At 46.2% G+C, this 22,006-nt stretch overlaps 1 protein-coding gene across 3 annotated transcripts in view; it reads left to right on the top strand.

Annotated features, from left to right (window-relative positions):
* Positions 1-22,006, top strand: part of LOC139416821 (formin-like protein 3) — an 85,268-nt gene that overhangs the window by 24,853 nt on the left and 38,409 nt on the right. For all 3 annotated transcript variants that reach the window (XR_011635131.1, XM_071165908.1, XM_071165907.1), the window contains exons 2-3: positions 17,202-17,285; positions 18,677-18,834. Coding sequence is in view for 2 of the 3 variants with exons in the window: in XM_071165908.1 (XP_071022009.1) it covers positions 17,202-17,285; positions 18,677-18,834 (242 nt within the window). In the remaining variant the exon portion in view is untranslated. The remainder of the gene's footprint in view (positions 1-17,201; positions 17,286-18,676; positions 18,835-22,006) is intronic.

Here is a 22,006-nt window from a genome sequence, read left to right as displayed (position 1 = left end):
TAATTTCAACCAGTGTGATGTCACCTGGTTAGAATGACATCATTTCAACCAGTGTGATGTCACCTGGTTAGAATGACATCATTTCAACCATTTGGATATCACCTGGTTAGAATGACATACTTTCAACCAGTGTGATGTCACCTAGTTAGAATGACATAATTTCAACCAGTTGGATGTCACCTGGTTAGAATGACATCATTTCAACCAGTGTGATGTCACCTGGTTAGAATGACATAATTTTAACCAGTGTGATGTCGCCTGGTTAAAATGACATAATTTCAACCAGTTGGATGTCATCTGTTAGAATAACATAATTTCAACCAGTGTGATGTCACCTGGTTAGAATGACATAATTTCAACCAGTTGTATTTAATCTGGTTAGAATGACATCATTTCAACCAGTTGGATGTAATCTGGTTAGAATGACATCATTTCAACCAGTTGGATGTCATCTGGTTAGAATGACATCATTTCAACCAGTGTGATGTAATCTGGTTAGAATGACATCATTTCAACCAGTGTGATGTCACCTGGTTAGAATGACATAATTTCAACCAGTTGTATTTAATCTGGTTAGAATGACATCATTTCAACCAGTTGGATGTCATCCGGTTAGAATGACATCATTTCAACCAGTTGGATGTCATCTGGTTAGAATGACATCATTTCAACCAGTTGGATGTCATCTGGTTAGAATGACATCATTTCAACCAGTGTGATGTAATCTGGTTAGAATGACATCATTTCAACCAGTGTGATGTCATCTGTTAGAATGACATCATTTCAACCAGTGTGATGTCATCTGTTAGAATGACATCATTTCAACCAGTGTGATGTCATCTGTTAGAATGACATAATTTCAACCAGTGTGATGTCATCTGTTAGAATGACATCATTTCAACCAGTGTGATGTCATCTGTTAGAATGACATAATTTCAACCTGTTTTATACGCTTGGAAATGCCACCACTAGTCTTTAGATTCATGTTGGAAGTTTGCAAATCTGGCTGCTACACAGTGACTCTGAGCCCCCGACATGGCTGTTTATCTCCCAATGAGTCCTACCCTGCTGATAACAAGCCTGCTGCTACACAGTGACTCTGAGCCCCCGACATGGCTGTTTATCTCCCAGTGAGTCCTACCCTGCTGATAACAAGACTGCCCTACTGATAACAGCCTACCCTGCTGATAACAAGCCAACCCTGCTGATAACAAGACTGCCCTGCTGATAACAAGCCTGCCCTGCTGATAACAAGCCTGCCCTGCTGATAACAAGACTGCCCTGCTGATAACAAGCCTGCCCTGCTGATAACAAGCCTGCCCTGCTGATAACAAGCCTGCCCTGCTGATAACAAGACTGCCCTACTGATAACAAGCCTACCCTGTCTTGGAACCAAGACAACAAGCCTACCCTGTCATGTAGATAACAAGCCTACCCTGTCATAGAACCCTATGATGATAATTGTCTTGAAACTCAACTCAGCAGGACTCAACAGGCTATCAGCGGCATAGATCATTCTCCTCATGTCCCAGACCCAGTCCCATTGGAGGAAAAATAAAAACAGAAAATTACACTAACAAATAGTTTGAGGTGCAGCGATCGCTCAGTTATTGGTGTTGTTTTCTTCTGAAATGGTTTTCGGGCATCACTCTCTTTATGTCGGCATGACGTGTGTCTCAGACCGGCAATGGAATGTCTAGACTTTGCGTCTTTGGGTCGCCATTAGCAAGCAGCGGCTGGTAGAGAACTTATTCAGAGGTCTGTGAGCCAGAAGACCCAGGGGAGATGAGGGGGTTTTCAGGCCAGGCTTCCAGACCTGGGCTCAAAAACTATTTGTCACGCTCTGGCCATAGAGAGGGTTTTGGTCTCTATTTTGGTTAGGCCAGGGTGTGATTAGGGTGGGCATTCTATGTGTAATATTTCTTTGTTTTTGGCCGAGTGTGGTTCCCAATCAGAGGCAGCTGTCTATCGTTGTCTCTGATTGGGAATCATACTTAGGCAGCCTTTTCCCACCTGAGTTTTGTGGGTAGTTATTTTCTGTTTTGTTCTACTTTGTTATTTTGTTTAATGTTCTCTTTGAATAAATGATCATGAAAACGTACCACGCTGCGCTTTGGTCCTCTTCTTCAGACGATCGTGACTCTATTTCAAATGATTTCAAATACTATTATCTGTGCGGGACTGAGCTTGGCTGTTGCAATGGAACCAATAGAAAAGTCCTGGAGGTGTAAACCCCACCCACGTGGCACTCCAGGCAAGCTAAAGCACACTCTTGAAGTACTTCATGAGTATTTAAACCCAGGTCTGTAGGCTTCAGAGGGGATAGTGGGGGGCTTCACTGCACTGTGTGTGTGTTGGGGGGCTGCACTGCACTGTGTGTGTGTGTGTGCGCGTGTGCGTGTGTGTGTGTGTGTGTGTGTGCGTGCTCATGCAGCAGGTAGCCCTGGCCCCTGGACTGCATGGTAGACAGAGAGGAGAGCAGAGCTGGCTGTAGGGCAGACTCCACAGCTGGAAAGCCATCATGATGGTGTCATGGGGAACATGGGGATTTGAAACCCTCTGATTCATTGTTTTATGCTTTTCAGGCTGCCGATTCAGCTACATTATGTTGCTTAGAAGCATGCATTCATTTTCTGTAGAGTAGCAGATCATTGTCATAACATTCATTCTACTTGATACTAACTGTTTAAACATGAAATATTATATACAACATATTGAATACATTAAATACTTTTTTACTTCAAGTTACTTTGTGTTTTGAGTACAGATCAGTACTGTCATTAGTTGTCATTACTGGAAGTTGTTTGGGACAATGGGATTGGAATTTATTTTGTTGTCCTGGTGGTTCTGAGATTCCACAAGTCAAGAATGTGGTTCTGTCATTTAGCTTAGCGTGTAAATGAACACCATCGTTAGCTCAGGTTGCTTCTGTAAACAAGAACCAGCAGGGGGGAGAGATAGGGTTTTATGTCACCCTGCGCATACTCCTCCCCCAATACTCACCCTCTTTCTCCCACTCTCCTCTCTCATTTCATCCTTTCTTCTCCACACACTCCCCCTCTCACTCGGATCCCGTTTTCCTCTCTAATTCTCTCTGAGTTAAAACATTTTTTTTAGATGGTTTTCATTTTATTTCACCTTTATTTAACCAGGTAGGCCAGTTGAGAACAAGTTCTCATTTACAACTGCGACCTGGCCAAGATAAAGCAAAGCAGTGTGACAAAGACAACAACACAGAGTTACACATAAACAAATGTACAGTCAATAACACTAAAGTAAAGAAAAATAGAAACATCTATGTACAGTGTGTGCAAATGTAGAAGAGTAGGGAGGTAGGCAGTACATAGGCCCTAGAGACTGGGGTGCAAAAGAGCAAGAGGGTAAGTAATAATATGGGGATGAGGTAGTTGGGTGTGCTATTTACAGATTGGCTGTGTACAGGTGCAGTGATCGGGAAGCTGCTCAGACAGCTGATGCTTAAAGTTAGGGAGGGAGATATAAGACTCCAGCTTCAGAGATTTTTGCAATTCGTTCCAGTCATTGGCAGCACAGAACTGAAAGGAAAGGCAGCCAAAGGAAGTGTTGGCTTTGGGGATAACCAGTGCAATATACCTGCTGGAGTGTGTGCTACGGGTGGGCGTTGCTATGGTGACCAGTGAGCTGAGATAAGGCGGGGCTTTACCTTGCAAAGACTTATAGATGACCTGGAGCCAGTGGGTTTGGCGACGGATATATAGTGAGGGCCAGCCAACGAGAGCATACAGGTCGCAGTGGTGGGTAGTATTTGGGGCTTTTGATAAAATGGATGGCACTGTGATAGACTACATCCAGTTTGCTGAGTAGAGTGTTGTGGGCTATTTTGTAAATGACATCGCCGAAGTCAAGGATTGATAGGATAGTCCGTTTTACGTGGGTATATGTTTGGCGGCATGAGTGAAGGAGGGTTTGTTACGAAATAGGAAGCCAATTCTAGATTTAATTTTGGATTGGAGATGCTTAATGTGAGTCTGGAAGGAGAGTTTACAGTCTAACCAGACACCTAGGTATTTGTAGTTGCCCACATATTCTAGGTCAGAACCGTCCAGCGTAGCGATGCCAGTCGGGCGGGAGGGTGTGGCCAGAAATCGGTTGAAGAGCATGCACTTAGTTTTACTAGCATTTAAGAGCAGTTGGAGGCCATGGAAGGAGTGTTGTATGGCGTTGAAGGTTGTTTGGAAGTTTGTTAGCACAGTGTTCAAAAAAGGGCCAGATGTATACAGAATGGTGTCGTCTGTGTAGAGGTGGATCAGAGAATCACCAGCAGCAAGAGCGACATCATTGATACATACAGAGAAAAGAGTCTCCCCGAAAATTGAACCCTGTGGCACCCCCATAGAGACTGCCAGAGGTCCAGACAACAGGCTCTCCAATTTGACACTGAACCATGTCTGAGAAGTAGTTGGTGAACCAGGCGAGGCAGTCATTTGAGAAGCCAAGGCTATTGAGTCTGCCTTTAAGAATGCAGTGATTGACGGAGTCGAAAGCCTTGGCCAGGTCAATGAAGACGGCTGCACAGTACTGTCTGGGAGGAGGAGGAGCTGTTATTCGCCATGGACTTTACAGTGTCCCAAAACATTTTGGAATTAGTGCTACAGGAAGCAAATTTCTGTTTGTAAAAGCTAGCCTTAGCTTTTCTAACTGACTGAGTATATTGGTTCCTGACTTCCCTGAAAAGTTGCATATCGCGGGGGCTATTTGATGCTATTGCAGAACGCCACAGGTTGTTTTTGTGCTGGTCAAGGGCAGTCAAGTCTGGGGTGAACCAAGGGCTATATCTGTTCTTAGTTCTACATTCTTTGAATGGGGCATGCTTATTTAAGATGGAGAGGAAATAACTTTTTAAGAGCAACCAGGCATCCTCTACTGACTGGATGAGGTCAATATCCTTCCAGGATACCCGGGCCAGGTCGGTTAGAAAGGCGTGCTCACTGAAGTGTTTTAGGGTGCTTTTGACATTGATGAGGGGTGGTTGTTTGACCGCAGACCCAGTACGCACGCAGGCAATGAGGCAGTGATCGCTGAGATCCTGGTTGAAGACAGCAGAGGTGTATTTAGAGGGCAGGTTGGTCAGGATGATATCTTAGAGGGTGCCCATGGTTACGGATTTGGGGTTGTACCTGGTAGGTTCCTTGATGATTTGTGTGAGGTTGAAGGCATCTAGCTTAGATTGTAGGACGGCTGGGGTGTTAAGCATGTCCCAGTTTAGGTAACCTAACAATATAAACTCTGAAGATAGATGGGGGGGGGCGATCAATTCAGATATGGTGTCCAGGGCACAACTGGGGGCCAAGGGGGGTCTATAACAAGCGGCAACGGTGAGAGACTTGTTTCTGGAAAGGTGGATTTTTAAAAGTAGAAGCTCGAACTGTTTGGGCACTGACCTGGATAGCATGACAGAACTCTGCAGGCTATCTCTGCAGTAGATTTCAACTCCGCCCCCTTTGGCAGTTCTATCTTGTCGAAAATGTTATAGTTAGGGATGGAGATTTCAGGATTTTTGGTGGCCTTCCTAAGCCAGGATTCAGACACAGCATTGCATGAAACCAATGCTTTTACGGAAGTCAACAAATGAGAGCGCCTGGGGAATGGGAGTGATGCTGGGGGCTGCAGGGCCTGGGTTAACCACTACATCACCAGAGGAACAGAGGAGGAGTAGGATAAGCGTACGGCTAAAGGCTAAAATAACTGGTCGTCTAGTACGTTCGAAACAGAGAGTTAAAGGAGCAGATTTCTGGGCGCAGAAGAATAAATTCAAGGCATAATGTACAGACAAGAGTGAAGGAAAAGCAAGTGCTCAGCATATGTGGGAACTCCTTCAAGACTGTTGGAAAAGCATTCCAGGTGAAGCAGTTTGAGAGAATGCCAAGAGTGTGCAAAGCTGTCTTCAAGGCAAAGGGTGGCTACTTTGAAGAATCTAAAATATATTTGGATTTGTTTTACACTTTTTTTGTTCCTACAGGATTACATATGTGTTATTTCATAGTTTTGATGTCTTCACTATTTTTCGACAATGTCAAGAAAAACCCTTGAGGTGTGTCCAAACTTTCGACTGGTACTGTACATATTGCATCGATTACCTTGACTAACCTGTGCCCCGGCACATTGTCTCTGTACCGGTACTCCTGTATATAGCCTCGTTACTGTTATTTTATTGTTGCTCTTTGTTTTATTAGTTACTTTTTATTTTCTTATTTTTTCTGTTTTATATTTTTTACCTAATTTTATTTGAGTAAATACTTTGTTAACAATAATTTTTCTTAAAACTGCATTGTTGGTTAATTAAGGGCTTGTAAATAAGCATTTCACTGTAACGTTGATTTGATTTGATTTGATGGCTCTGCTGGTCTTTGTTATGACTGCCTGCTTCGGGTTACCCCAAGTTACCTTGTGAAGAGTGCCCGGCATATCAAATGTCAGCACCGAGAAAGAGGGGCAGTGTTTTCTCTCTCTCTCTTCAATCAATTCAACAGGTCTTTTACCCGAGAGCACCAAAACAGTGACACTATCTTTGGAAAACACCCACTTGCACACACACACACACACACACACACACACACACACACACACACACACACACACACACACACACACACACACACACACACACACACACACGACTCAAGGCTGTTTTATTTACTGAGCAGCCAAGGAAGTTCCCCTGGTCCCATGACGATGATGGTGAGGGGGGGCGGGGGGGGGCATGAAGTGGGAGAGACCGTACAGGTAGAAGAGAAGGGAGGCAAGGTAGAGGAGAGAGGGGAATTAAGAGAGAGATGAAAGAGGTAGAGAGGGAGTGGTGAAGGAGAGAGGGGGGATAGGGGTACGAGGCTGCCCTGCCATGAGGAGGGCATTAGAGTCTTCTCCCCCTTGTTATTTAATGGGGGAGGATGTTTATCTTGAGTCAAATCCAGACGTCACTAATTCTGGTTCACCGCCAAAGCTTAATAGATATGGTTTTCTTTGTAAATGTGCTCAGTTAAAATGGCTAAAGAAAACCCAGCAGTCCAGAGCCATATTCACATTGTTTTCTTTGCCTGCTCAGTCTTGGATCCTTCCTGGATCTAGTTTCTGCTGCGGATCAACAGGAATAGGCCAGACAAAACCCTTACCAGACAAAACCCTTCATTAAAGTGTTTCAGGACTAAGCCTATCTCCTCCTCTATTGGCCAGCCTAGAGTTTCTCTCCATTTTTAAGTGTTGTCATACACAGTTTATGTGAGTGTTTCTCACAGTGGGATGGCTTTTAAAGGGAAAGTCACCTGTCGGCAGAGAGGAAGACCACATATACTGTACTCTGCAAGTCATGGGGCGGCAGGTACCCTAGTGGTTAGAGTGTTGGACTAGTAACCGAAAGGTTGCAAGAGCAAATCCCTGAGCTGACAATATAAAAATATGTTCTCTTTGAATATAATAATTTGTTCTTAACTGACTTAGTTAAATAAAGGTAAAATACAAAAAAAACAATCATTTTCAGTGGTCCATTATGGCTCAGCTGGTAGAGACCAATACTTGCAACCCCAGGATTGTGGGTTCAATCCCAGTGGCTACCCATATGTATGTGTACATGACTGTGACTTGCTTTGGATAAAAGTGTCTGCTAAATGGCATGTGTCACTTAAAAAAAATTGTCTCATAAAAACACGTCTTGTCTGTAAGAGTTATTCTCTGACAAGGGGTTGGGAGTGTCTCACTCTCTAGCCCCTTTTAAACCTGGTTGTGCCCACATTTTTTGATAGGTGTAGATGATTAAAAGACACATTGTGATCAGACCTTCCTGACCACCTCTGGATGTAGTCAGGCACACATTTTGTCTGGATATCATTCAAGTGTAGACGGATCTGGACAGTGAAACCGTTTAAATCATTATTTTATCACCCTCTAAAATCATTAACAGGTGACACCATATGGCATCAATATGTTTTCTTTAAATAGATAACTCAATATTATGTGAAGACGCGTGTCTGGAAATGTGAGCACAATCAGAATGTGGACAAGATCAGGACAAAGGATGCATGTTATCACCAGGTATAAAGGAGGTTTCTGTGTTTGTCTGTGTCTGGGCTGCCACATGGATAGCTCCTCTGCCGTCTCCATCCCTCTCTCTTTCCTCTCCTTAGAAAGAGTGATGACAACGTCTGGCATCTGTTCAGCACATCAAATGGTAGACAGGGTGAACTAGAAAGGGACAGATACAGTTTCATCTGTTTCCATGCATACTTTTAAACTAGTAGACAGATTCTTAGAAGTAGTGTCTAGTGTCCAAACTACATTGCAGTTCTCAGCAATTTGAGATAACGGGATTTCATCAGTTTGGCTCTGTGACTGGGATCTAGTTTTCTATGTTTTGAAGATGCATCACATTCAATCTTGGTCAGCCTATGGATTTCAAACAGAGAGACAATCCCACCCACTATGTATTCATTTGCTTAATAACTTCCAGATTGACATGGGTTTTTACCCGAACAGAGAGCTCTTTATTGGGCTTGTTTGTATTTGAGACTATACCACAGAGATCTTGATGAAATAAACAGATGTGTGATATCTGGACACTAACTAGAAACAATCAAACAAAACAAACTAGAGTCCTCCAGCTCCAGGAATACACATCTCTGTTTTTCCAGTGTTATTTCAGTAGAACATGGGACTATGGGAGGAATCTCTGGTGATAGGACCGTAGTACTAAACTGTTGATAGGACCGTAGTACTAAACTGTTGATAGGACCGTAGTACTAAACTGTTGATAGGACCCTAGTACTAAACTGTTGATAGGACCGTAGTACTAAACTGTTGATAGGACCATAGTACTAAACTGTTGATAGGACCGTAGTACTAAACTGTTGTTAGGACCGTAGTACTAAACTGTTGATAGGACCGTAGTACTAAACTGTTGATAGGACCGTAGTACTAAACTGTTGATAGGACCCTAGTACTAAACTGTTGATAGGACCGTAGTACTAAACTGTTGATAGGACCGTAGTACTAAACTGTTGATAGGACCGTAGTACTAAACTGTTGATAGGACCCTAGTACTAAACTGTTGATAGGACCGTAGTACTAAACTGTTGATAGGACCGTAGTACTAAACTGTTGTTAGGACCGTAGTACTAAACTGTTGATAGGACCGTAGTACTAAACTGTTGATAGGACCATAGTACTAAACTGTTGTTAGGACCGTAGTACTAAACTGTTGATAGGACCGTAGTACTAAACTGTTGATAGGACCCTAGTACTAAACTGTTGATAGGACCGTAGTGCTAAACTGTTGCTAGGACCGTAGTGCTAAACTGTTGATAGGACCGTAGTGCTAAACTGTTGATAGGACTGTTGATAGGACCGCAGTACTAAACTGTTGATAGGACCGTAGTACTAAACTGTTGATAGGACCGTAGTACTAAACTGTTGATAGGACCGTTGATAGGACCGCAGTACTAAACTGTTGATAGGACCGTAGTGCTAAACTATTGGTTTTGTGAGACTATGTTTGTGTCCCAAATGGCACCCTATTCCCTTTGAGCCCAGATCAAAAGTAGTGCACTATGTTGTGAATAGGGTGCCCTTTGGGAAGCTGTCTATGACCCATGGTCTAATTTGGTACAGTATATCTGTCCTGTGTTAACCCATATCCCTGTGTAGGGGTTGGATCTGTGGGAAAGTAAAGCTTGTGAAACATCCTGTTGGTTCTCCACGTTTCTCTCAGTAGTTCATTTGGGAGCTTCTGGCTGCTTTAAGGCCCCAGACTAGCATCCTGTCCAGGGGGTGTAGTTGAACGTCAAGCTGCCTCACACTCCAGAAACCGGAGGCTCCTGCCCGATGGGATGCTCTGGCTCAGACAATGCTGCTACTCTAGCTGCTTTGCAGGCCATAAACTGAACTATAGGATAAGTGGAGCTCAGTGAGACAACTCAGCTAGAGAACTGGCTGGACTCATAGGGCTGGAGAAGGTGTATAGGGCAGATGAAGTCCCTGTTCCCTGGTGATTATGACGTCTGTGCTGCGTGCTGAATCTCTGTGGTACTTGGCTGGTCCTGACCTGGGACTCTCTCTCTCTCCTCTCTCAATCTCTCTCTTTCTTTCTCTGTCTCTGTCTCCTCTCTCAATCTCTCTCTTTCTTTCTCTGTCTCTGTCTCCTCTCTCAATCTCTCTCGTTCTTTCTCTGTCTCCTCTCTCAATCTCTCTCGTTCTTTATCTGTCTCTGTCTCCTCTCTCAATCTCTCTCGTTCTTTCTCTGTCTCCTCTCTCAATCTCTCTCTTTCTTTCTCTGTCTCCTCTCTCAATCTCTCTCGTTCTTTCCCTGTCTCTGTCTCCTCTCTCAATCTCTCTCTTTCTTTCTCTTTTTCTGTCTGTCTCCTCTCTCAATCTCTCTCTTTCTTTTCTCTGCAGCCTCCTCATCCTGGCAGCTCTTTCTCTTCTCACTCATGATTACAATGGAAGCCTAATCCTTTGTGAAACTCTTCTGGTGATTATTTAACTGCTATAGCTGGTCAGGGTGGCCCATAGATGATGATAACAAAAGCCTGGCCACAGACCTGTTTGTGCTATCCTGCCTATTCTATTGTCATTGGCAAGACAGCACAAACAGATCTGGCCCAGGCTATGATAATAAATGTTAGATGTGTGGTGAATTAGGGCAGTGTTGTTACCAGGCTGAGGCCCTGTGTGCCATGGATCAATGGGATACATATTATCCCTGCCCACTGGCTACTGTACTGCAATATGCTGTTGGAAAAAAATAGCTCAAATGTCATAGGATGGGAATGGCATTGACGAGCACGATGACGAGCACGATGACGAGCACGATGACAAACACGATGACGAGCGCGATGACGAGCACGATGACGAGCACGATGACGAGCACGATGACGAGCACGATGACGAGCACGATGACGAGCACGATGACGAGCACGATGACGAGCACGATGACAAACATGATGACGAGCGCGATGACGAGCACGATGACGAGCACGATGACGAGCACGATGACGAGCACGATGACGAGCACGATGACGAGCACTCACTCTCTCTCCCTAGTCCCTAACACTCTCTCTCTCTCTCGCTCCCTAGTCCCTACCTCTCTCTCTCCCTAGTCCCTACCTATCTCTCTCTCTCTCTCTCTCTCTCCCTAGTCCCTACCTCTCTCTCTCTCTCTCTCACTAGTCCCTACCTTTCTCTCTCCATAGTCCCTAGCAAACATAATTAGTTCTCCAACAAGGCCCATACGTATTCCCCCTGTACTCCCTGCCAAACATACCCTCGTAAAACTGACTATCCTACCGATCCTTGACTTCGGCGATGTCATTTACAAAATACTCTCCACCACTCTACTCAGCAAATTGGATGCAGTCTATCACAGTGCCATCTGTTTTCTCACCAAAGCCACATATACTACCCACCACTGCGACCTGTATGCTCTCGTTGGCTGGCCCTCGCTTCATATTCGTCGCCAAACCCACTGGCTCCAGGTCATCTATAAGTCTGCTAGGTAAAGCCCCGCCTTATCTCAGCTCACTGGACACCATAGCAGCACCCATCTGTAGCACGCGCTCCAGCAGGTATATTTCACTGGTCACCCCCAAAGCCAATTCCTCCTTTGGCCGGCAGCAGTTTTCTGCTGCCAATGACCGGAACGAATTGCAAAAATCACTGAAGCTGGAGACTCATATCTACCTATCTAACTTTAAGCACCAGCTATCAGAGCAGCTCACAGATCACTGCACCTGTACATAGCTCATCTGTAAATAGCCATCCAACTACCTCATCCCCATACTGTTATTTTTTGATGTTGCTCCTTTGCACCCCAGTATCTCTACCTGCACATTCATCTTCTGCACATCTATCACTAAATTGCTAAATTGCAATTATTTCGCCACTATGGCCTATTTATTGCCTTACCTCCCTTACCTCATTTGCACACACTGTATATAGACTTTTCTATTACGTTATTGACTGTATGTTTGTTTATTCCATGTGAAACTCTGTGTTGTTGTTTGTGTCGCTCACCAAGCTTCCTGCCATCTTCGCCAGGTCGCAGTTGTAAATGAGAACTTGTTCTTGACTGGCCACCTGGTTAAATAAAGGTGAAATAAAAAATAAATAAATAAAGAAGCTAACAGAAGTGGTAAACAACATTACTGTATTTGTGGACTTCCTGATCTGACGGGCCGCCCCCAGGTGGTAAGGGTAGATAACAACACATCCGCCACGCTGATCCTCAACACAGGGGTCCCTCAGGGGTGCGTGGTTAGTCCCCTCCTGTACTCCCTGTTCATCATGACTGCACGGCCAGGCACGACTCCAACACCATCATTAAATTTGCCAGTACTAGGCCTGATCACAGACAACGACGAGACAGCCTATAGGGAGGAGGACAGAGAGTGGTGCCAGGACAACAACCTCTCCCTCAACGTGATCAAGAGAAAGGAGATGATTGTGGACTACCGGAAAAAGAGGACTGAGCATCCCCCCATTCTCATCGACGGGGCTGCAGTGGAGCAGGTTGAAAGCTTCAAGTTCCTTGTGTTCCGCATCACCAAAAACTAACATGGTCCAAGCACATCAAGACAGTCATGAAGAGGGCACGACAAAACCTATTCCTCCTCAGGAGACTGAAAAGATTTGGCATGGGTCCTCAGATCCTCAAAAGGCTCTACAGCTGCACCATCGAGAGCATGGTTGCATCACTGCCTGGTATGGCAACTGCTCGGCCTCCGACCGCAAGGCACTACAGAGGGTAGTGTATACGGCCCAGTACATCACCAAGCTTCCTGCCATCCAGGACATCTATACAGGCGGTGTCAGAGGAAGGCACTAACAATTGTCAAAGACTCCAGCCACCCTAGTCATAGACTGTTCTCTCTGCTACCGCAGGGCAAGTGGTACCGGAGTGCCAAGTCTAGGTTCAAGAGGCTTCTAAACAGCTTCTACCCCTAAGCCATAAGACTCCCGAAGACCTAGTCAAATGGCTACCCAGACTATTTGCATTGCCCCTCCCACGCCCTCTCTACACCACTGATACTCTCTGTTGTCATCTATGCATAGTCACTTTAATAACTCTACCTACATGTACATATTACCTCAACTAACTGGTGCCCCTGCACAATGACTCTGGACCGGTACCCACCTGAATATAGTCTCGCTATTGTTATTTTACTGCTGCTATTTATTTACTTGTTACTTTTATCTCTTATTCTTATTCATATTTTTTTTTAATTGCATTGTTGGTTAGGGGCTCGTAAGTAAGCATTTCACTGTAAGGTCTACACCTGTTGTATTCGGCACATGTGACTAATTACATTTGATTTGATTTGGTAACCCACAAGTGTCATCAGCTTTGTTTGTTTTGAGTCAGACATATTTTAGTAGTGTTGAATATGAAACTTTGTGGTCAGTTTCCCACTGTGTTTCTGACATTTGGAATAAATGAGAGGCAGCTCACACATGAATAGTCCTCGATTGTGTGTGTCCTTCTGAAGTGGAGAGAGAGAGAGAGAGAGACTGTGTTGTAGATAACATTCTCCCCCAAGAGAGACAAGCGGGGGAGGAAAGAGAGACTGTGAGAGAGAGGATTTATAGCAAATTTGTAACCATTATAAACAGGACGTATTCCTTGTGTAACCTAATTCTGGACATCTGGAATGCTCAGCGTCTGTGTTTTTTCTGCGTTTTGGAAGGCAGAGGCTGGAATGCTCAGCTGTGTTTTTTCTGCGTTTTGGAAGGCAGAGGCTGGAATGCTCAGCGTCTGTGTTTTTTCTGCGTTTTGGAATGCAGAGGCTGGAATGCTCAGCGTCTATGTTTTTTCTGCGTTTTGGAAGGCAGAGGCTGGAATGCTCAGCGTCTGTGTTTTCTCTGCGTTTTGGAAGGCAGAGGCTGGAATGCTCAGCGTCTGTGTTTTTTCTGCGTTTTGGAAGGCAGAGGCTGGATTACTCTGCGTCTGTGTTTTTTCTGCGTTTTGGAATGCAGAGGCTGGAATGCTCAGCGTCTGTGTTTTTTCTGCGTTTTGGAAGGCAGAGGCTGGAATGCTCAGCGTCTGTGTTTTCTCTGCGTTTTGGAAGGCAGAGGCTGGAATGCTCAGCGTCTGTGTTTTTTCTGCGTTTTGGAAGGCAGAGGCTGGATTGCTCTGCGTCTGTGTTTTTTCTGCGTTTTGCAAGGCAGAGGCTGGAATGCTCAGCGTTTGTGTTTTTTCTGCGTTTGGAAGGCAGAGGCTGGAATGCTCAGCATCTGTGTTTTTTCTGTGTTTTGGAAGGCAGAGGCTGGATTGCTCAGCGTCTGTGTTTTTTCTGCATTTTGGAATGCAGAGGCTGGAATGCTCAGCATCTGTGTTTTTTCTGCGTTTTGGAAGGCAGAGGCTGGAATGCTCAGCGTCTGTGTATTTTCTGCCTGCGTCTAAAATGGCACTCTATCCCCTATATAGTATAGATATAGTATTATAGCACCATATAGTATAGATATAGTATTATAGCACTATATAGTATAGATATAGTATTATAGCACTATATAGTATAGATATAGTATTATAGCACTATATAGTATATATATAGTATTATAGCACTATATAGTATAGATATAGTATTATAGCACTATATAGTATTATAGCACTATATAGTATAGATATAGTATTATAGCACTATATAGTATAGATATAGTATTATAGCACTATATAGTATAGATATAGTATTATAGCACTATATAGTATATATATAGTATTATAGCACTATATAGTATAGATATAGTATTATAGCACTATATAGTATTATAGCACTATATGGTATAGATATAGTATTATAGCACTATATAGTATAGATATAATATTATAGCACTATATAGTATATATATAGTATTATAGCAGTATATAGTATATATATAGTATTATAGCATTATATAGTATATATATAGTATTAAAGCACTATATAGTATATATATAGTATTATAGCACTATATAGTATATATATAGTATTATAGCACTATATAGTATATATATAGTATTAAAGCACTATATAGTATATATATATAGTATTATAGCACTATATAGTATATATATAGTATTATAGCACTATATAGTATATATATAGTATTGGGGATAGAGTGTCATTTGGAAGGCAATGTCTTGTCAAAGAGCACTACTGTAACACATTGTGACTGATCTCTCCTCTACAGTCAGTCAGGCCCAGGGACCAATATAGTTCTCAGTCAGGGACCAATATAGTTTTCAGAGATTTTTGTTGTTGTTGGTTGAATGATTTTTCTTAATTTTTAGAGTTTCAGTTTCAATCTTGAATTATTTTTCTTCTTTTAAAAAAGGCAGAAAATGTTACTAGTTCATCGTAAATATTCAAAGGATCAATTATTATAGTTGCTATCTTATGTAAGTCTGAGTCAATGGCACTCTTCCTCAGCAGTAGCCTGGAAATCCAGACTGTATTCACCTCCGTTTCATGTTTGTTTCACTACTGTAGTGTGATTTTGTCAGGATTTCCAGGCTACCTCAGCAGTACTCCACAGCACAGAAGCAATGTGCCACGGTCCTCATTCATCCCCTCAGACAGTCAGTCCAACATGATTAATGTTGCTGATGGAAAGATCCAATCACCCCACCGCACTGTGGAAAAGAAATAAAAATACACTTTACATGTGATATTCCACTGCTATGAATCGTTGTAGGGATAGGAATAGCAAAGCATAGATAATACACGATAATACCTGATAATACACGATAATACATGATAATACATGATTTGAGAAGGAGGCAAGGAGAGAAAATGCAAGAAGGAAAGATGAACGAGGAAAGACCAGGGGAGGGAGACCAGGGGAGAGGCCAGGGGGGAGGCCAGGGGGGAGGCTAGGGGAGAGGCCAAGGGGAGACCAGGGGGGAGGCCAGGGGGAGGCCAGGGGGAGACCAGGGGGAGGCCAGGTGGAGGCCAGGGAAAAGGCCAGGGGAGAGGCCAGGGGGAGGCCAGGGGGAAGGCTAGGGGGAAGGCCAGGGGGAGGCCAGGGAGGAGGCCAGGGGGAGGTCAGGGGAGAGGCCAGGGGGAGGCCAGGAGAGACCAGGGGGAGGCCAGGGGAGAGGCCAGGGGAGAGGCCAGGGGAGAGGACAGGGGGGAAGCCAGGGGGTGAGGCCAGGGAGGAGGCCAGGGGGGAGGCCAGGGGAGAGGCCAGGGGGAGGTCAGGGGAGAGGCCAGGGGAGGCCAGGGGGAGGTCAGGGGAGAGGCCAGGAGAGGCCAGGGGGAGGCCACGGGGGAGGCCAGGGGAGAGGCCAGGGGGGAAGGCCATACATCGATCAAGCTGACAGGCAGTTTGTGGTGTGCGTGTCATTGTGTGCGTATGTTGGTGCGTGTGTGTTTGTACTCGCATGCTTGTTTGCGTGCGTGACCGCATGTGTGTGTGTCGTGGCTCTGTATTTGGAATGTAAAATGGGGGGAGTCCCAAGTCTGAGGCTGACTGAGAGAACAGAGCACACACACACACACACACACACACACACACACACACACACACACACACTTAAACAACAAATGAGACTAGAGCAGTCATGTTGAATGACCTTGTTTGGGCCATAGTAGTTAAACTGTGATGTTGCCTGTCCTGTGGCTCTCAGTTCTCATGTTATGTGTTTTAATTTCTTGATAAGTGACAGTCATCAGAAGGTAGTACTATTCCTCTCTGATAGACAGACAGAGAGGCTGTAGTCCGTATAGCATGTGGTTAAAAGGGGCATTGTAGACGGACTGAAAGTTCTAGAAGCTTGTTGCAACCAACCGCAGAGGAGGGCTGCAACCCAAAGTCTACCCTATTCCCTGTATAGTGCAGTACTTTCGACCAGGGTCCATAGGGCCCATAGGGCTCTGGTCTAAAGTAGTGCACTATATAGAGAATAGGATTCCATTTGGGACACATTTGAGGGTTTTGAATGAGCTCAAATCAACAGGAAGTGAGATCATATGCCTGTGTCACTGCCCAGGATTCGGGACAGGACGTGTTGACCCGTCCAAGGCCCTAAAAGACACTAAACTGGCCTCAAACAACACAATATACTGAGGCAGGGTCGTCAGCTCTGGAACGGTCATGAAATTATGAATTATGATGAAATTATCAATGAATGGTTCAACAAAGCTGTCTGCACTGATATTGCATTGGGGTGTGACTGATGAAATATTGTCTTGTGTTTTCAGAATTCCATGAACCTTCCTCCTGACAAAGCCAGACTCCTCAGACAGTATGATAATGACAAGAAATGGGACCTCATCTGTGACCAGGTAAACTCCTTTAAAAACTACAACACATGTAGGTTACTACAAGTGAACAATCCCACAACAAACACCTCAACAATCCCACAACTACACCTCTACAAACCCACAACTACACCTCCTCTACAAACCCACAACTACACCTCTATAAACCCACAACTACACCTCTACAAGCCCACAACTCCACCTCTACAAGCCCACAACTCCACCTCTACAAACCCACAACTACACCTCTACAAGCCCACAACTCCACCTCTACAAACCCACAACTACACCTCTACAAACCCACAACTACACCTCTACAATCCCACAACTACACCTCCTCTACAAACCCACAACTACACCTCTACAGCCCACAACTACACCTCCACACACCCACAACTACACCTCTACAATCCCACAACTACACCTCTACAATCCCACAACTACACCTCTACAAACCCACAACTACACCTCTACAAACCCACAACTACACCTCTACAGCCCACAACTACACCTCCACAAACCCACAACTATACCTCTACAAGCCCACAACTACACCTCTACAAACCCACAACTACACCTCTACAAACCCACAACTACACCTCTACAAACCCACAACTACACCTCTACAAACCCACAACTACACCTCTACAAACCCACAACTACACCTCTACAAACCCACAACTACACCTCTACAAACCCACAACTACACCTCTACAAACCCACAACTACACCTCTACAATCCCACAACTACACCTCTACAAACCCACAACTACACCTCTACAAACCCACAACTACACCTCTACAAACCCACAACTACACGTCTACAAACCCACAACTACACCTCTACAATCCCACAACTACACCTCTACAAACCCACAACTACACCTCTACAAACCCACAACTACACCTCTAAAAACCCACAACTACACTACAAACCCACAACTACACCTCTACAAACCCACAACTACACCTCTACAAACCCACAACTACACGTCTACAAACCCACAACTACACCTCTACAATCCCACAACTACACCTCTACAAACCCACAACTACACCTCCACACACCCACAACTACACCTCTACAATCCCACAACTACACCTCTACAATCCCACAACTACACCTCTACAATCCCACAACTACACCTCCTCTACAAACCCACAACTACACCTCTACAAACCCACAACTACACCTCTACAAACCCACAACTACACCTCTACAAACCCACAACTACAGCTCTACAATTCCAAACGTCTGGTCTATTCAGAAACCAATAGCTATGAAGCAATGCTAATCGTTTTGATAGAAACATATATATTTCCAGTGTAGGTTTAGTTTTCACTTCATGATGATTAGAAACCTTTTACGCTGCGCTGCTCACTCTGTCCTCCCTCTTCCCGGTGTGTTATTTTAGGAACGGTTTCAGGTGAAGAACCCTCCTCATGCCTACATCTCCAAGCTACGGGGCTACTTAGACCCAGGAGTCACACGCAAGAAGTTCCGAAGGCGGGTCCAGGAATCCACTAAGGTTCTGAGGGAACTGGAGATATCACTGAGGACCAATCACATAGGGTGATGATCTATTCTCCACCCTCCTCTCCTCTCCTTTCCTCTCCTCTCCTCTCCTCTCCTCTCCTCTCCTCTCCTCTCCTCTCCTCTCCTCTCCTCTCCTCTCCTCTCCTCTCCTCTCCTCTCCTCTCCTCTCCAATGAGAGTCAGAGTACATTAGATCACCAACACTACAGTCCCTTTTTACATGATATTCACCAGAGATTGATGTGACTTGTCCTAATTCCTCAATGTAGTGCTATAATGTTATTCCTGGGGCGGGGGACTGCTAGAAGAATACTGGCTACTACGGAAGTGAAGGCTGATGGGAAATGATCTTCATTATTATTTTACCTTTAAGAAACAATTCCATGATCTCCCCTCCCCTTTAAGAAATAAAGGGCCTTTCTGTGCTCTTCCTCTTCCTGTCCGAGGGACCTACAGCTTGTTTTCCTGCTGCCCTGATCGACGTAAGCCCTGGCACACAGATCACTTTTAACTCCTATTGTTTTGTCCTGCCAGCCTTCCCAGTCTCCCTCTCCCCAGTCTCCCCAGTCTCCCCAGTCTCCCCAGTCTCCCCAGTCTTCCCAGTCTCCCTCTCCCCAGTCTCCCCAGTCTCCCAGCCTTCCCAGTCTCCCCAGCCTCCCCAGTCTCCCCAGCCTCCCCAGTCTCCCCAGCCTCCCCAGTCTCCCCAGTCTCCCTCTCCCCAGCCTCCCCAGTCTCCCCAGCCTCCCCAGTCTCCCTCTCCCCAGTCTCCTCAGCCTTCCCAGTCTCCCTCTCCCCAGTCTCCCCAGTCTCCCCAGCCTTCCCAGTCTCCCCAGCCCCCCCAGCCTCCCTCTCGCCAGTCTCCCCAGCCTCCCCAGTCTCCCCAGCCTCCCCAACTCTCCCCAGTCTCCCCAGTCTCCCCAACTCTCCCCAGTCTCCCCAGTCTCCCCAGCCTCCCCAGTCTCCCCAGCCTCCTCAGTCTCCCCAGTCTCCCCAGCCTCCCCAGTCTCCCCAGTCTCCCCAGCCTCCCCAGTCTCCCCAGTCGCCCTCTCCCCAGTCTCCCCAGCCTCCTCAGACTCCCTCTCCCCAGCCTCCCCAGTCTCCCCAGTCTCCCCAGCCTCCCCAGCCTCCCCAGTCTCCTCAGTCTCCCCAGCCTCCCCAGTCTCCCCAGACTCCCCAGCCTCCCCAGTCTCCCCAGCCTCCCCAGTCTGTCATTGTATTCAGGGCGTGGCTCCAAGAGTAATACCTATTACATTTTCATCAAGTCTTGTGTTCTGAAGTTTTTCCTAGAAAGACATAGTAAAAGAATAGGGATGCTATTTTCAGACAAAGGCTGTAGTTTAGTGGGCAGAATAGAGTCAGTGGAACAGAGCCCTGTTTGTTGCGTGTCTCTGAATCCTGGCCCCTCCCTCTACGACGTGTTATTCCTCAGACTGCCAAAACAATCTCAAAAAGCATCTGGTTGGACAGGAAAAGAAGGGGGAGGGAGGGAGGGCAAGAGATGGGAGAGAGGGGAAGAGAGGTAGAGAGGGGAAGAGATGGGAGAAAGAGAGAGGGGGAGAGGGAGGGAGGGCAAGAGATGGGAGAGAGGGGAAGAGATGGGAGAATGAGAGAGGGGAAGAGGGAGGGAGGGCAAGAGATGGGAGAGAGGGGAAGAGATGGGAGAGAGTGGAAGAGATGGGAGAAAGATAGAGGGGAAGAGGGAGGGAGGGCAAGAGATGGGAGAGAGGGGAAGAGATGGGAGAAAGAGAGAGGGGGAGAGGGAGGGAGGGCAAGAGATGGGAGAAAGAGAGAGGGGGAGAGGGAGGGAGGGCAAGAGATGGGAGAAAGAGAGAGGGGGAGAGGGAGGGAGGGCAAGAGATGGGAGAAAGAGAGAGGGGGAGAGGGAGGGAGGGCAAGAGATGGGAGAAAGAGAGAGGGGGAGAGGGAGGGAGGGCAAGAGATGGGAGAAAGAGAGAGGGGGAGAGGGAGGGAGGGCAAGAGATGGGAGAGAGGTAGAGAGGGGAAGGGAGGAAGAAAGAGAGAGGGGGAGAGGGAGGGAGGACAAGAGATGGGAGAGAGGGGAAGAGAGGTAGAGAGGGGAAGGGAGGAAGAAAGAGAGAGGGGGAGAGGGAGGGAGGGGAAGAGATGGGAGAGAGGGGAAGAGAGGTAGAGAGGGGAAGGGAGGAAGAAAGAGAGAGGGGGAGAGGGAGGGAGGGGAAGAGATGGGAGAGAGGGGAAGAGAGGTTGAGAGGGGAAGGGAGGAAGAAAGAGAGAGGGGAGAGGGAGGGAGGGGAAGAGATGGGAGAGAGGGGAAGAGAGGTTGAGAGGGGAATGGAGGAAGAAAGAGAGAGGGAGAGAGGGAGGGAGGGGAAGAGATGGGAGAGAGGGGAAGAGATGGGAGAAAGAGAGAGGGGGAGAGGGAGGGAGGGCAAGAGATGGGAGAGAGGGGAAGAGAGGTAGAGAGGGGAAGGGAGGAAGAAAGAGAGAGGGGGGGGAGGGAGGACAAGAGATGGGAGAGAGGGGAAGAGGAAGAAAGAGAGAGGGAGAGAGGGAGGGAGGGGAAGAGATAGGAGAGGGGGGAAGAGATGGGAGAAAGAGAGAGGGGGAGAGGGAGAGGGAGGGAGGGCAAGAGATGGGAGAGAGGGGAAGAGAGGTAGAGAGGGGAAGGGAGGAAGAAAGAGAGAGGGAGAGAGGGAGGGAGGGGAAGAGATGGGAGAGAGGGGAAGAGAGGTAGAGAGGGGAAGGGAGGAAGAAAGAGAGAGGGGGAGAGGGAGGGAGGGGAAGAGATGGGAGAGAGGGGAAGAGAGGTAGAGAGGGGAAGGGAGGAAGAAAGAGAGAGGGGGAGAGGGAGGGAGGGGAAGAGATGGGAGAGAGGGGAAGAGAGGTAGAAAGAGAGAGGGGGAGAGGGAGGGAGGGGAGAGAGAGGGAGGGGGCTGGTAGACAGGAAACTGAACAAGCGTGCCTCCTTCTCCTCCCCCTCCTCCCCCTTCTCTCCTTTACTCCTCCCCCTCATGCCCTTTACTCCTCCCTCTCCTGCCCTTTACTCCTCCCTACACCCAATCTCACTGCTTCTCTCTCTTCCTCTGTTTCTCTGCTCACCTCTCTCAATTAAATTTCAATTTAAGGGGCTTTATTGGCACGGGAAACATATGTTTACATTGCCAAAGCAAGTGAAATAGATAATCAACAAAAGTTAAATAAACAATAAAAAGTGAACAGTAAATATTACA

This window comes from Oncorhynchus clarkii, chromosome 9 (genome assembly GCF_045791955.1).
Source record: "Oncorhynchus clarkii lewisi isolate Uvic-CL-2024 chromosome 9, UVic_Ocla_1.0, whole genome shotgun sequence".
Classification (NCBI taxonomy): Eukaryota; Metazoa; Chordata; class Actinopteri; order Salmoniformes; family Salmonidae; genus Oncorhynchus; species Oncorhynchus clarkii.
The sequence above is the reverse complement of the archived record's forward strand: the minus strand, read 5'-3'. Positions and strand labels throughout refer to the sequence as shown.